This window comes from Henckelia pumila, chromosome 2 (genome assembly GCF_033568475.1).
Source record: "Henckelia pumila isolate YLH828 chromosome 2, ASM3356847v2, whole genome shotgun sequence".
In the NCBI taxonomy this organism is placed as follows: Eukaryota; Viridiplantae; Streptophyta; class Magnoliopsida; order Lamiales; family Gesneriaceae; genus Henckelia; species Henckelia pumila.
The window spans coordinates 118,385,080-118,400,221 of record NC_133121.1 but is presented as its reverse complement, the minus strand read 5'-3'; the positions used below and the strand labels follow the sequence as shown (position 1 = coordinate 118,400,221).

The following is a 15,142-nucleotide window of genomic DNA, read 5'->3' as shown; positions in this document are numbered from 1 at the left end:
ATCGGATTAAAATGAAAACAAATATATAGTTTCTTTTCTGAAAAATATTGTCCTTGGGTAAAGGGCAATTAAAATAAAATCCAACTACTCCTCTAGTTGAGGAAAGGAGATATCCTACTCCGTGCCTCATTCGTTTCGGGTACCAAATTGTCTCCCTGCGCAATCCCGATTTCAGAAAATCGCAAAATCATATGTTCAAGTGCTAATCCAATTTGCCTACTTGTCTGGGTTCATAATTCGGTGAGCCCAATCAAGATTTCCCCTATTTTTCTTGTGATAGAGTGAATTGATGCAAACGCGATGAGTTTATGTGATTTCAGGAAAATCGACGCCCGCTTTCTATTTTTTTTTTCATTTTTTTCCGTGCTTTAAATCGATCGATTCGAATTATTGAAGGATTTGATGGGATTTCGGCAAAGATTTTTTTTTTTTTTTGTATTTGATATTTGTTTTTAATTTTTCTGTTTTCTTCCTACTTATCTCAGTCACTAATTCTCCCCTTTTGTTACCGTGCTGCACTTTACCCACGTATGCTTATGTATAACTCCAGGGTTTGATTTGCTTATAGGTCATTCAGCAACCCATAAGGTGTAACCGAAGGTGGTATTACAACGAGGTCGGAGACTGGGGCTTCATTGGATGTATTTTTAGAGCTCTGTACACCAAATATCGTACTGCTGTAGACAAATAATAGCAGGAGAGAGATTGGAAAAAAAGAAAAGAGAGAGAGTGTGTCTGAGGAAATTGAGGGTTCTGTTTATTGATTTTGATTTGATTGTATCTGTTTCCTCATAGATTTTTTGGAATTGATTGAATATCCAGAAACAATGTTTTTATTTTTTTAGTTGATTTATAATTTTATCTTTGCTGCTGTCCTGAGAGTTGATTGTTAATTCTATTTGGAATAAGAAGAGAGAAATTTTTTTTTTTTTTATATCCTTTTCTAATTTGAATTGCTTAGGCGAAAGAAGGTGAAGGTGTGAGTGCGCTTCACTCGACATAACTTTTCTTTCTTTCATTCCTTTTCACGAATTTGCTGAAAAGTAACTTAATAAATCGTTGACTGGAGGATAGTTCATGGGTAGCCCAGGTTCGAATAATATGCCTGCTGGAGCTCATATTGGATTATCTGGGCCAATTTCAACTGGTGGCCCCACTGAATTCGATGTTATTAAAACCAGACAGTTGGAAAAGGTTTGTGTTTTACATCTATTTTGTTGTGCTTCTTGCTAATCCAGTTATTTTGTTTTTCAAAATTGATTTAGGTTCTGTTTTAGAATTAACAACTTATTTTAATTGTGTTTTTTGGCCAGTTAATTAAATTATATATTGACAATCGGTTGATAATGAAAAGGAAATGGCTTGTTATCTTACCAGCATTTTCGCTGTCAGTTTCTTGCAGATGCAGGCTTGTATGAAAGTCATGAAGAAGCTATTAAAAGAGAGGAAGTTTTAGGAAGACTGGACCAGGTCAGCTCTCGTAATATATATTTATCTAACTGTTACTTGACCCAATGATGGTGATAAATTACTGATCTGTGATATGTTCGCAGATTGTGAAGACTTGGGTGAAGAATATTAGTCGTGCTAAAGGTTTTAATGAGCAGATGGTCCATGAAGCAAATGCAAAAATTTTCACGTTTGGTTCTTATAGACTTGGTGTACGGAAATTTATCTTTTTTTTTTTAAATCATATTTTTCCATTTCCATTTGTTCTTTTGTAATTTTTCCTTTGAACGATGTTTCCTGTTAATGCGATGTGACCAAAACTTTGTGCTGGTATTAGACAAGTATGCATAAAGATGGTCTTTTTGGTCGTCGGCGAATCTCAAGACTATTAATGTCCCATCCTTTTATTAAATGTTTTATGTAGTTTTTAAGGTTTGATCTGAAGAAATATTATGAAACATGCTCCCCTGACTATTTTTACACAGCCACAATTTACTTAGGCTGCTCCTTTCTTGTGGTTATCGTAGGTATTGATTGTTGATTCTTGTCATACTATTTATGTTTATGTAATCGGTAATCTCTTAGGACCAATTTCGTATATCATGCGAAAATCCATGAATGATCTCTTTCTTATTTCACCGCTCATGGCCACAGAAAATCTACACTAATTCTTTTTTCCATGAAACTTAGTCGAAATTTGTGTTGCGCAATTTCAGAAATAATAGTTGCTAGGCTTCTGAGCATCGTATAAAGCAAGTTGAGTCAGATGGCTACATCACTTGATTTGCATGCAGAACACTGAAGCCCGATAGATTTGGTGTTCATGTTCTAAAAAATGCAGAGCAAAAGCATGTAAACCGATGATGTTAGAGGGTGGACACGATGGATTTTCATTATTTTGTGTATACAATCTCATCTACTCTTAATACAAATTTGTGTACAAATCTACATAGATCAATCAGATTTAAGATTTCTTCTTTTTGTACTTGAAGCTCTAACGAATAGATAATTTCACTCTTGGGAGAAATGTCATGTGGAGTTATCTGTGTTATTCTTAAAATGATGAGCATGGGTCAGGAATAAATTATAGCTAAGAAATATTATCTTGGTGTGTCTTGTCAAGTTATTCATTTATTCTCAACAAGTTCCATATGAATCACCTCCAAGGATTTGATTATTTTATTGTTCATTATGTTTAATACTTAACAGGTGCACAGCCCTGGTGCAGATATTGATACATTGTGTGTTGGACCAAAACACGCTACTCGAAATGTAGGTTACTTTCTTCATATTTGGACAATACACATGGAAATGGATAGTTGACCCCAGTGGGAAAGATAACTTTTTTATCCATATACAGGAAGACTTTTTTGGTGAACTTTACAGAATGTTGTCAGAGATGCCGGACGTACAAGAGCTGCATCCTGTACCAGATGCTCACGTGCCAGTCATGAAATTCAAGTTCAACGGTGTTTCTATCGATCTGCTTTATGCAAATGTGTCTCTCTGGGTCATTCCCGAAGTATGTAAATTTATTCTTGGCCTTTTTATGCAATTTTATTGTAAGACATAGGATAATCGTTTTTTATGATGACGTGTACACCACCAGTAACTGCTACATGAAGAAGTTGGGCATGCATGCTTATATCTTGCTATTTGATTTGTTTCTTTTGCGATGTCTGTGTGAATCTGAATCAGCCATAATTGATGACTTGATGTACACAAATTACTGGTTTTACAAGTATTAACTCACCTTTAAATCTAACTCAACTAACAGTTAGCTGTTATTCCCTGATGGATTCAAGCACTGATGATTCATCACATTTGGGGTTTTCCCGCTGTGTAGGTGAATGTCTGAAGGGTAAATTTTGTTACATTGTTTGGAAACTAGATCGCTTTAAAATGGAGAAATGCTGCTTAGATGTATCCTCAATTCTGTTATTTTAAAATGGGGAAATGCCGCTCCTATGCATTCTAAGTTCTGTGACATTTCGTTTCATTTCTTTATGACAGTTGATGGCTTGATGCCTTGAGACTGTAACAATTTGGAACAGCATGTGTTTTAGGTCTACCAACTCTTTTTATCCTTGCTCTTTCTTGTCCATGTTGGGCTGTTTCTTATACCTAAGTCCTTCTTGGAGAATGCAATGCACTAGTATTTCCTTGTTTTTGGTCGATACCCTCGATTACATTTTTAGTCTTATTTGTTCGGCACATCCTTTCTTTTTCCTTGAAACTTAGTCGAAAATTTCTGCTATCGAGTATCAATATTGTAGACTAGTTTTTGCCATTGGAATAAATGTGGTTCTCTGGATAATTCCTGATTATGTTCCTTGAGCATCTTTACATGTCTTTCTCCAGGACTTGGATGTTTCACAAGATTCTATACTACAAAATGTAGATGATCAGACTGTTCGTAGTCTCAATGGATGCAGAGTGACTGATCAAATATTACGTTTGGTCCCAAATATTCAGGTGTGAATGCCGGGTCTGTATATTAATTTGTGTTCTGAAAATTTCTTTTTTACTTAATATTTGTGTCAATTAGAATTTCCGTACTGCTTTGCGAAGTATGAGGCTGTGGGCAAAACGCCGTGGAGTTTATTCAAATGTAAGTATATCATGACTGTACTCGTTTTCCCAACCATCCTGTGGTGTATCAATATCAATTGTATAACCATTCTGACATTTTTTAATATATCTCTCCTTCCCTTAATATGCTTTCTGATATGAGCAGGTAACTGGTTTCCTTGGTGGCATTAACTGGGCATTGCTTGTTGCCAGAATTTGCCAGCTATACCCAAATGCACTGGCCAGCATGCTGGTCTCTCGGTTTTTTCGGGTCTATAATTTGTGGCGCTGGCCTAATCCTGTTATGTTGTGTCCAATTGAAGAAGGATCTTTGGGGCTTTCTTTTTGGGATCCTAGAAGAAATTACAAAGACAGATTACACCTGATGCCCATAATTACGCCTGCGTATCCCTGTATGAACTCTAGCTACAATGTGTCAATGAGCACATTGCGTGTCATGATGGAAGAATTTCGAATAGGAAATGAAAAGTGCGAGGTATTTCACTTTGCTGTCACCTTTTTATGGTTATGTGAATTTCTGTTCAAACTGTCGTTGGTCAGCAGATGCTTTTAGCGCTGTTATGATTTCATTTTCAATTCAGATATTGTTCTTGCTTTAAACTGAGTTAATTCTTGGGATGGGATTTACTCTAGGATCTGCAGATTCTGGGAAAAAACTCATCAGTGGCAGGCAATCTTTACGGATTTTAGTTTTTACTGTTTTCATCTATTGATGGAACATGCTTAGGCTTCAATTCCTGTTATTTAATAATACTACCTATATCACCTCACATACCTTTTATGTGCTTCCTTGTTTGTTCCAAGACCTATCAGTCCAATTTGTCATTTTGTGTTGCTTATATTAACTTCTGTTATTTTTCATGGAAGACAATTGAAGCAAACAAGTCTAGGTGGGATGCTCTTTTTGAACCTTTCGCTTTCTTTGAAGCATACAAGAATTATCTACAGATAGATATAGCATCAGAGACTGACGAGGATTTGAGGAATTGGAAAGGTTGGGTTGAATCCCGAATACGCTTGCTTACTTTGAAGGTTAGCGAAAGTGTCTTCTCTCTTTGTAGTCGGGTTAAGACATGATGCATTGATTTTAATCCTGTTGCATAATTTCTTGCTGTCATTTGACTTTTATCAGATCGAAAGGGACACAAATGGGGTACTTCAGTGCCATCCACATCCTGGTGAATTTTCAGACAAATCTAAGCCATTTCATCATAGTTATTTTATGGGCTTGCGAAGGAAACAAGACGCTAATCCTCAGGAAGGCAAACAATTTGATATAAGGATGACGGTTGAGGATTTTAAGAGGGATGTTTATGCATACTCATTCTGGAAGCCGACAATGTGGATTCATGTTTGTCATGTCAAACGAAAAGACATACCCAACTTCGTCTTCCCTGGTGGAATCCGTCCATATCCTGTTAAAAGTGCTAATGAGAATCGCTCATCCCCAACATCACTTGCGTCAAACATATCTCAAGCCGATACTGCAATGAGCCGGAAGAAGAGAAGACGAGATGAAGTTGCTAAAGGAGTTTCCTCAAGCATGCCCATATGTAGTAGTGATGCAACTTTGTTGGATGAAGCTATGTCAAGAAAACAATTCAAACCTGATATTGATGACACTCTAAATAACTCGAAACATTCTGAGGATATATCTGACAACAACCATGAGATTACAGGATTTGGTGCGAGTATGTCTTCTGTTGTGCCATCAGTTTCTTTTGTTGCTTCATCAGATTCATCAGCAAGAGAGAAGCCTGTTAACTCACACACTTCTGTACAAATTGTTTGTCAAGAAGGATCTATGAAAATCATCAATGAGATTGTAGAAGGTATGGAATTGAAGAGTGAAGTTCAACATCATGACAAGGCAGAAGAAACTACTACATTGGAGTTCATCACAGAAAAGCAGGATGTAGGAGCAGTGGCAGCTGGGAAAGAAAACATTTCTTGCTCCAAGAATCAACAAAATGGGGACTCGGAAGAGCTGGAGGTCTTGCCGCCTTACTTGATTCTTTTATCTGTATGCGCAATTGGTTTGTTTTATTATAATTGGTGCTCTTGTAAAATGTCCAGTTGTGCTTGCTACTTTTATTTTCATTTTTACTGGATATGCTTGGTTGTAGAAATTACAGGCTGTAGTGTTGCGTATGCATTTTCAATCTTGGCCACATTCTGCATTTTTGAATTGGAGTTGGTCATAAAGTTTGCTAGAGCTTCACTTTGTGTTGCAACTACTTGAGTTTTTGCAGCATAAGTTTCTCTATCGAGATCTCATGTCTGTCTGTTTACATATGCATGCATTATTTTTGTCCCGTTTTAACCACCAGAGGTACTACTGCTTAGAATACTGGTTTCACATCATGAATGTGTTGCTTTACGTGGGAGGGAAATTAACTTCAATCTTTGTCTCTTTACATGGACATAGCCTCTTGAGCTGACAGCAACTCCTACCACAGAGTCGCCTTCTGCTAGCATGCCACTGCAGAAGCCTCTTATCAGGTATTTGTCTTCAAAACTTGACCGCATGTTCTGCCTACGTTTGATTTTTAACTTCTTGAACACGGCCTAGTTGGTTGGTGATTCGCTGGTATATTTGCAGGTTCAGTTTCACTTCTTTAGCAAAGGCTAGTAACTAATGTTGCCTGAAGATACTCGCATGGCTGGAATCATGTTAAAATACCGAAAACTCACCAGTCTGCATCCAAAAGAGAACGAATTAAGTGGAAGGGGTTTGCCCCCAGGCATGATTGTTGGAGGCGTGGCCTTGATGCAGTACAGCAGTTGGGGTGCCTAAATTGATGTGTGCTTTTTTTTTTTTCTTTTTTTTCCCATCAGTAAAATGTTGTGTATTTATCTTCAAAATGCTTAACGAAATAAAAATTTTCGAATTTTGCCAAATGCAACTCTTCGCTTTACACTTTGACGACTTGGAACTTGAAAGTTGAATGTATGCTGGCTTTGGAATTTCTTCATTCTGTTTCAAGTTCTCTTTTTTAAAAAAATAAAATAAAATAAACAAAATAAAAGAGATTGAATATAAAAGAAGCGTCATTTCCCTTTATTTGTTATGTTATATGGAGTAGCAGCTATGAACAAAATCATATCTGAAAATGCATAAATCGAAATAAACAATTTGATGATTAAATAATTGTTCATCCACTTGAGAGTACTTTTTAAGAATTTGAGGTTGCAGGAAATTATAGCATTTTGTCAAAAGGACCAAATGTCTATGAAGATTTGCCAAGATTTTTGAACGACTTGCAAAATTATATAAAACTATCCGAGACTACATATTGTTGCAAGTAGTAATTTTATCATTATTTTATAAAATTATTAAACATTAATTACTCAAATTTTCAAACTGGTAATTGTGCTTCAAACTAATTATCGCCTATTATATGCATAAACTATCGATACGTACATAAGCATTTAATTAATTTTTAAATAATAATAATAAAATGAAAAAGAAAAAAAAATTATCAATTAAGCAGGTTCATGCATACATGGTTTAAGGCAAAACACAACACAAAGGCTTGTTGATTTTCACGAGCGAAGTTTCCTCCATCTTTACGTGATACACATCACAAGTCGCAAACTATGACAAAGTAAGGTCACGAAATAAATGTGTTTGTTATTACCACCACACAATAATCTCGCAACTATACATGCAATGACATAATCTTCTTAATTAATTAATAATCTTTATATAGATATATATATATATATATATATATATATAATATATATATACATTAGTTGTAAACAATGTAAAATATTTATATTTTTCCAATAAATTTGTTTAAAAGCGGCACACACACGCACATATATTTATGTGAATTATTTTTAAAAATAAAAGTTCTATTATATTAAAAGTTGATAACAAATCTCCCAGACAACTTTTTTTTAAAAAAATAATAATAATAATAATGATACACCATTTCTTTTAAAAAATATACTATATCCCAAACGTGATTCGAATATGACACCTCAAAGCTAAAAATATAAAGAGATGCAACTGGCTATTTGGTTAGTGTGATTCGTTAAGTAAATATTTATTCAATAAGGAATAGTATTAATCGAAAATTTCATTATCATAAAGAAAAAAGACATGCTACCCATAAAATCCAGAGAGATAATTATATTATGTATATTTTTTTAAAATGTTTATATAGATTAACATATATGGGCACATATTTCAACTATATATGTATTTATTATGTACTCCATTTTCATTTTCTTGCATGAAACTTTTAGTGAAAAATAAAAAATAAAAAAAACTAACACGAGGGAACAGAAAAGAAAACATGGGTTTACACAACTACCAACTCTCCGGCTCCGACTCAATCCTGATCGTCGCCACCGTCGTCATCGCCAATTGCTTACGTTACGTGCACTCCGTCGTCTCCACCACGCTGCGCACCGTCGGCCTGCTCTCTCCCCGCTTGGACCCGGCTCATGATCAGTACCACCAAGTCGTAGGGTCCGGTCTGGCCAACTTAATCCTCCTCTGCAACCAACTGAGCAAGAACCGAGAATCCTCGTACCCAAACGGACTCGATTCGGATTGCGTGGTATGCCTGAATCCACTGCAGGTTGAAGGAGAAGACTTGCGGGAGTTGGCATGCGGCCATGTTTTCCACAAGGATTGCTTCGCAGGCTGGCTCGATCAGCTCAATTTCAACTGCCCCGTCTGCCGTGAGCCGTTGGCGCAGCCGCCGGATGAATATCGCTTGCTTTTGGAGAGGCAAGTGGCTGGTGATCTCCTTTCATGGTTCCCTTTTCAATGATCCATTTTATAAATTGTCCCCACTCATCATAGATATTATAATATTCTTCTTCTTCATCATGTATAATAAATATTTCATGCTATATATATATGATCATTATTTTTCATCAGGTAATCAATTATAGGCATTGGATTTCATGAGCAGGTCCTGATATATAATCAAACGTGATGAACAAGTTTAATCCTTAATTCTCTTCTAGCTTTCCCTCCTTTGTAATGTTTCATGGTGATATGTAAGAAACCATTTCCTTTCTGTCATAAAATGGATCAATGATATTCTACCTTTTGGGTACCTAAATTCCACGTCTCAAACATATATGCATAATTAATATTATTATGCTGATATGATAAATTATACTTGTTAGATCTCTTATTAGGATAATACCTTAAGGTAGATTGAAATAAAAACTCATAAAATGATATTTTAATAGACATATGAATATATATGACTGTAATTATGTGTCGAACTTGGTGGTTGGATGAAACTAATTAAGATGTATTGTGTAATTTAATTAAACATGGGCTTAATTAACCTAGATAGAGTAGCGCTGCGGTAACAAGCTTTATCAGAGACGATATATGTTAGATAAATGTCCACAAGGACATAGACGAGTTGGTAAAACTTGAGGTGATATGGGAAGAGATTCCCCAGCTTGTGGGTTCGATCCTCGCGTGGAGCTGAAATATTGTGGGGTATGCTCTGGGGGTTAGGTCATGTTACTCCCTTTTTCAGGTCTCTGCCGCCGCTCGTGCACATCCCTCGATTTAAGCTCTGCATGAACCAATGAGCCTCTTACTCATGTCAAATGGGGTCTCACTCGGGGTCAACTTTTTTTAAAAAGATATTTGTTAGATAAATAAAACACCAAAATGTATTTACAAAATTCAAAATTTTCAAGATATCGTTTTTTATCCCAAAATTTTCGGTTGACAAATTAAAAACTGATGTCCCGGTAAGCCAGGGGGCCCGGGACACGAATGACCCAGACTGGTAGGGCTGTATTAAGGTAGCCCAGTAGCCTCAGGAGCCCGGAAAACCAGGTTTGCAGGACTTATTTAAGGCCCGTGTTTTAGGGGCATGATCCCCACGATTATCACCAACCCTAGCTTTCCGGTTTCATCGTACGTGACAGGCAAACATGGGCAACTACCACACCCACGATCCAGATCGTGGCCACTACCCTGGAATTGCGGGGTGACACTCTCACTCCAAGGCCTTTAAATATCTGGTCACAGATATTGGTAGAGGTATGTTCACTTAAAGTTCCAAAGCACTATATTCATTTTTCTCTAAAAAGCCCACTCTATTTCTAAGTCTAACTTAAGCATCGGAGTGGCCCCGCCGGAACTTCCTCCGGCGTCCCACTAACGTGCTTTTTATCCCCTTCTTTGGTGTGCAGTTCATCTCAATTAAGGAAGGGCAGTCCATATATCACTTTCATTAGCCCGGTCACCACATCAGGCCCACAACACTACCCTGATAGCCCGGGCCCTGGTTTTACAGACCATCATCATTGGCGCCGTCTGTGGGAAGCTTGTTCTATAGACGTAGATATGGCTTCTCATGATCAAACATTACCTGGAGACCATCAGCCAGGACGGAATATTACCATTCCCTTGGAGCAGTTAGAATCATTTGTCCAAGATGTGGTACGGAAGTCGTTGATAGCTGCAAAGCAACCACAATCAAAGGACATAACGGTGGAGGAAGAAGGAAATCAGGGTAATCCAAACCCTATTGCCCAGGTTCAAGAAGGAGAAGAAGAAGAAAGCTCTTGGATGCATTCAATACAGACGTCCATGGCAGATGAGTTGCATGAGCTCAGGAGAAAGGTACAGAAGTTGGAGGAGGGGGGTTCCCAAATGGCTTGCCCCATCAAAATTCCGGGTTGCCCTTTTTCACAGGAGGTGATAGAGGAACCCTTGCCACTAAATTACAAGTCGGCTAAAATCCGGGAATACGATGGGAGCACAGACCCAGAGGAGCACCTGGCTCGGTTTGAAAATGTAGCCATGCTACATTGTTATGGAGATAAGATCAAATGCAAAGTCTTCCTAACCACTTTGGTGGATTCTGCCCAAAGATGGTTTGAGAAGTTGGAGCCCCAGAGTGTTCAATCATTTGCCAAGTTCAAGCAAGTATTTTTGCAGCACTTTGGCAATAGCAAGAGGTATAGGAAAACTGCCTATAGCCTTTTTGAAGCAAAGCAGTCTAGAGAGGAGTCTTTACGAACCTACATCAAAAGGTTTAACAAAATTGCTTTGGAGGTCCGGACTTGTGCCCAGGAGACCAAGATCACGGCTTTCACTCAAGGTCTTCGGGAGGGGGAATTTTTCAAATCGTTGGTGAAAAAAGCACCCCGGACCTTCGAAGATTTGCTGGCTCGGGCTGAAAAATACATTAACATGGAGGAAGCTCAGAGGCAGAAAAATGAGGTGGCCCGGCGGGAGGGAGGCCGGGAACAAGGGAGAAGTAGGGAGAACCATGATCCCATGGGGCGATTGTCCCGGTATGCTCCGTACCGAGGAACCCGAGATAAGACTGTTCATATGTGTGAAGAAAGGGTCGACACACAGACCCCTATTTCTAAGAAGAAGCTCTGGAAGTACTGTGCACTTCATCAAGAGTGCACTCATGACACCAGTGAGTGTCGAACTCTGCAGCAAAGACACCAACTGTCTTATGCTAGAGATGGTAGGCCGGTCCCAAAAAAGCCTCGAAGCGTGCCTTGGTTTCGGGGGTCACAGACGTCGATTCCTCCCCGGGATGCCACCAGCTCTCGGGAAAAAGGAAAACAAGAAATGGATCATGCAAAAAAAGACAAAACATTGGGAGATGGGCCGGCCAAAGGTATCATTAACATGATATCGGGAGGATCTACGGATGGAGATTCCAACCGGGCTAGGAAGGCCTGGAGTCGGAGGGAAAGCTTAGGGGTGGAGGAAGGAAGGCAGGGGCGGGGCCAATCATTACATTTGGACCCCAAGACCTGGAGGGAGTAAACTTACCCCATAATGACGCCTTGCTTATACAAGCTCGGATCGCCAATTATGATGTTCGAAGGGTGTTCGTTGACTCGGGAAGCTCAGTGAATGTCCTTTTTCAAGAAGCATTCGAGCAGATGGATTTGTAGGGGTATGAGTTGAGCCCGGTAAAAATCGCCTTATATGGTTTTGTCGGGTACACTGTCCAACCCCAAGGGGAAATGTTGCTGCCTATCACCTTGGGATCAGGAGATGAGAAGAGGACGGTCATGACAAGATTCACATTAGTGGAAGCACCTTCTTCCTATAATGTCATCTTGGGTAGGCCGGCTATGAACTCTTTCAAAGCCGTAGCCTCAGCTTACCATCAAAAGATCAAGTTCCCAGTGGGAGATAAAGTCGGAGAAGTTCGAGGAGATCAGCCTTCCTCCCGAAAATGCTATGCCGAGACAGTGAAGATAGACTACAAGAGGGCAAAACAGAATGGAAAGGTAGGAGCCTTGGGGGGAAGAGAAGTCTGTTCGGTGGAGGAATCTAAAAGCGAGTATGAAGAGGTAGAGATGGAACCCGGGCAAACAGGGAAGTCTGTTAAGATAGCTCGGGATTTAGATGCATGGTTGATGGAAGCATTGAGAGGCTGCCTCATTCAGAATAAAGATGTGTTCGCCTGGGCTCAGGGTGATTTGGTGGGAGTTTCATCCCGGGTGGCGGAACACAAATTAAACATCAGCCCAGGTTCCCGACCTGTCATACAAAAGAAGAGGCATTTTGGGGCCGAGAAGGATAAGGTGATAGCGGAGCAGGTTCAAGAGCTACTGCGGGCCGGGCACATTAAGGAAATACAATTTCCTACTTGGTTGTCCAACGTAGTGCTAGTACCAAAGGCCACGGGGAAGTGGAGAATGTGTGTGGATTTTCGGGATTTAAATAAAGCTTGTCCCAAAGATTGTTACCCTCTGCCCCGAATTGACCAGTTGGTGGACTCTACATCCGGGTGTGAGTTGCTGAGCTTCATGGATGCATACCAGGGCTATCATCAAATTCCTTTAGCCCTGGAAGATCAAGACAAAGTCAGCTTTGTTACCTCGGGAGGTACTTTCTGCTACGTAGTGATGCCATTTGGTTTGAAGAATGCAGGAGCTACGTATCAGCAGATGATGGACAGAGTGTTCCGGGAACAGGTGGGCCGAAATGTGGAGGTATATGTGGATGATATATTGGTGAAGTCCAGGACCCGGGATAGTTTTTTACCCGACTTGGAGGAAACTTTTGCGACAGTTCGGCGATATGGGATCAAATTGAACCCGGCTAAGTGTATGTTTGGGGTGAAAAGTGGCAAGTTTCTGGGGTTCATGGTCACTGAACGGGGGATAGAAGTCAACCCTGAAAAAGTGAAGCTGTTGCGGGAAATGCCTTCACCAACATCTATTAAAGAGGTACAGCGATTAATCGGCCGAATTACAGCCCTGGCCCGATTTATAGCTCGATCAGCTCATCGCAGCTATCATTTTTTCCAAGTGTTGCGTAAAGCCCAGAGGTTCGGCTGGACTGAGCAATGCGAGCAGGCCTTTCAGGAGTTGAAGGAGCATCTGGCTAGCTTGCCTATCTTGGTTAAGCCGGAACCAGGGGAACGATTGTGGATATATCTATCCACTACAGAAAAGGCGGTCAGCACTGTCTTGATAAAAGAGGAAAAGGGAGATCAGAGGCCTGTGTACTACGTCAGCCATGCTTTGAAGGGGGCGGAAGTTAGATATACGGAAATTGAGAAGATGGCCTTGGCTCTAGTAATAACGGCCCGGAAATTGAGACCTTATTTTTTGTCTCACCCGGTAACTGTTCTTACTAATAGCCTCCTGGGGCGTATTATGACTCATCCAGATGCCTCGGGAAGACTCGTGAAATGGTCGGTGGAATTAGGAGAATATGATATTGAGTACCGGCCACGTAAGGCCATCAAAGCCCAGGCTTTGTCAGATTTTTTGACAGAGGTGGCCGTTTTTGGCCGAGAAGAAGTGTGGAGGGTTTTTGTAGATGGAGCAAGTGGTGCTGGAGGCAGTAGTGTGGGGATCATCCTGATCTCACCGGCCCAAGAGAAGATTGAGATAGCCGTGAAGCTAGACTTCCAGGCCTCCAACAACGAAGCTGAATACGAGGCTGTGATAGCGGGGATGCAACGAGCCCGGGATGTCGGGGTAAGTCATATCATAATTTATTCTGACTCTCAGTTGGTTGTTCAACAAGTAAACAAAGCCTTCTGTACTCGAGAGGAGAAATTGATAAAATATTGTAAGATGATTGAAGAGCTCGGGGTCAGTTTCGACACTTGGAGTATAGAGCAGATACCCCGGGAAAGAAATATGGAAGCAGACGCCTTGGCTAAGAAAGCGGCCGCGGGGGAAGGTGATTGTAGCGAATCCCTTCTGCAAAGGGAAACGGTGGCTGCCATAGAAGCCGGGGAACCGGTCCTCCAAGTAAACACATGGAAAGCCCCGATTGTCAAGTACCTAACTCAGGGGAGCCTCCCGGAGGACAAAGGACGAGCCCGGATCATACGAAGACAGGCAGCCAGGTTTGCTATCTTGGGAGGAAGCCTGTATAGGCGTTCCTACCAGGGCCCTTTGCTCAAATGTTTGGAGGAAGGAGAAACCAAATATGTCTTGCGGTAAGTGCACGAGGGATGTTGTGGAAACCATGGAGGGTCTATGAGTCTGGTCCGAAGGGTGTTGCTGTCAGGATATTGGTGGCCAACTATGCAGGCAGACGCATACAAGATTTCCCGGTCTTGTGAAGGATGTCAGAGGTTCGAAATTATACAACATAGCCCGGCAAGCAACTTGACTCCGATATGGGCATCCTGCCCCTTTGATCAATGGGGTCTGGACATAGTGGGACCTTTTCCACTAGCCCGGGCATAGAAGAAGTTCTTGTTGGTAGCTGTTGATTATTTTTCCAAGTGGGTGGAGGCAGAGCCTTTGGCGAAAATTACAGAGGCCGAGGTGATGAAGTTTTTATGGAAAAGTATAGTATGTCGATTTGGGCTACCAAGAAAGCTGGTCTCAGATAATGGCAGGCAATTTCAGGGCCAAAAATTGGCAGACTGGTGTGCTGAGATGGGCATCAAGCAGGTTTTCACCTCGGTCGCCTATCCTCAAGCTAATGGCCAAACAGAGGTAACCAATCGTACTATTGTTTGGTCTTTACAGGCGCGATTGCATGGAATGGGGAAAGATTGGGTTGAAGAGATCCCGAGTGTGTTATGGGCCTATCGCACCACTCCACACAGTGCAACACAAGAATCACCTTTTAGCCTGGTATATGGGTCGG

The 15,142-nt window shown here is 40.4% G+C and overlaps 2 protein-coding genes across 3 annotated transcripts; both read left to right on the top strand.

Annotated features, from left to right (window-relative positions):
• Positions 1–69: 69 nt before the first annotated feature.
• LOC140880068 (nuclear poly(A) polymerase 1-like) lies at positions 70–6,959 on the top strand. Of its 2 annotated transcripts, XM_073284162.1 has the most exons (14): positions 70–240; positions 569–616; positions 1,091–1,194; positions 1,393–1,470; positions 1,554–1,661; positions 2,659–2,721; positions 2,810–2,971; positions 3,811–3,924; positions 3,998–4,060; positions 4,187–4,516; positions 4,909–5,073; positions 5,174–6,034; positions 6,470–6,543; positions 6,644–6,959. In XM_073284162.1, exons 3-14 carry the CDS (start codon positions 1,102–1,104, stop codon positions 6,678–6,680), a joined length of 2,148 nt encoding a protein of 715 aa, XP_073140263.1. In that variant the 5' UTR covers positions 70–240; positions 569–616; positions 1,091–1,101; the 3' UTR covers positions 6,681–6,959. The 2 variants fall into 2 exon arrangements, with proteins under 2 accessions (XP_073140263.1, XP_073140262.1); XM_073284161.1 differs by having other exon boundaries at positions 569–1,194.
• Positions 6,960–8,286: 1,327 nt separating this feature from the next.
• On the top strand, positions 8,287–9,085 carry LOC140885249 (E3 ubiquitin-protein ligase RHA2A-like). The gene has a single exon (XM_073292194.1). The coding sequence runs from the start codon at positions 8,349–8,351 to the stop codon at positions 8,829–8,831; it is 483 nt and encodes a 160-aa protein (XP_073148295.1). The 5' UTR covers positions 8,287–8,348; the 3' UTR covers positions 8,832–9,085.
• Positions 9,086–15,142: the final 6,057 nt, after the last annotated feature.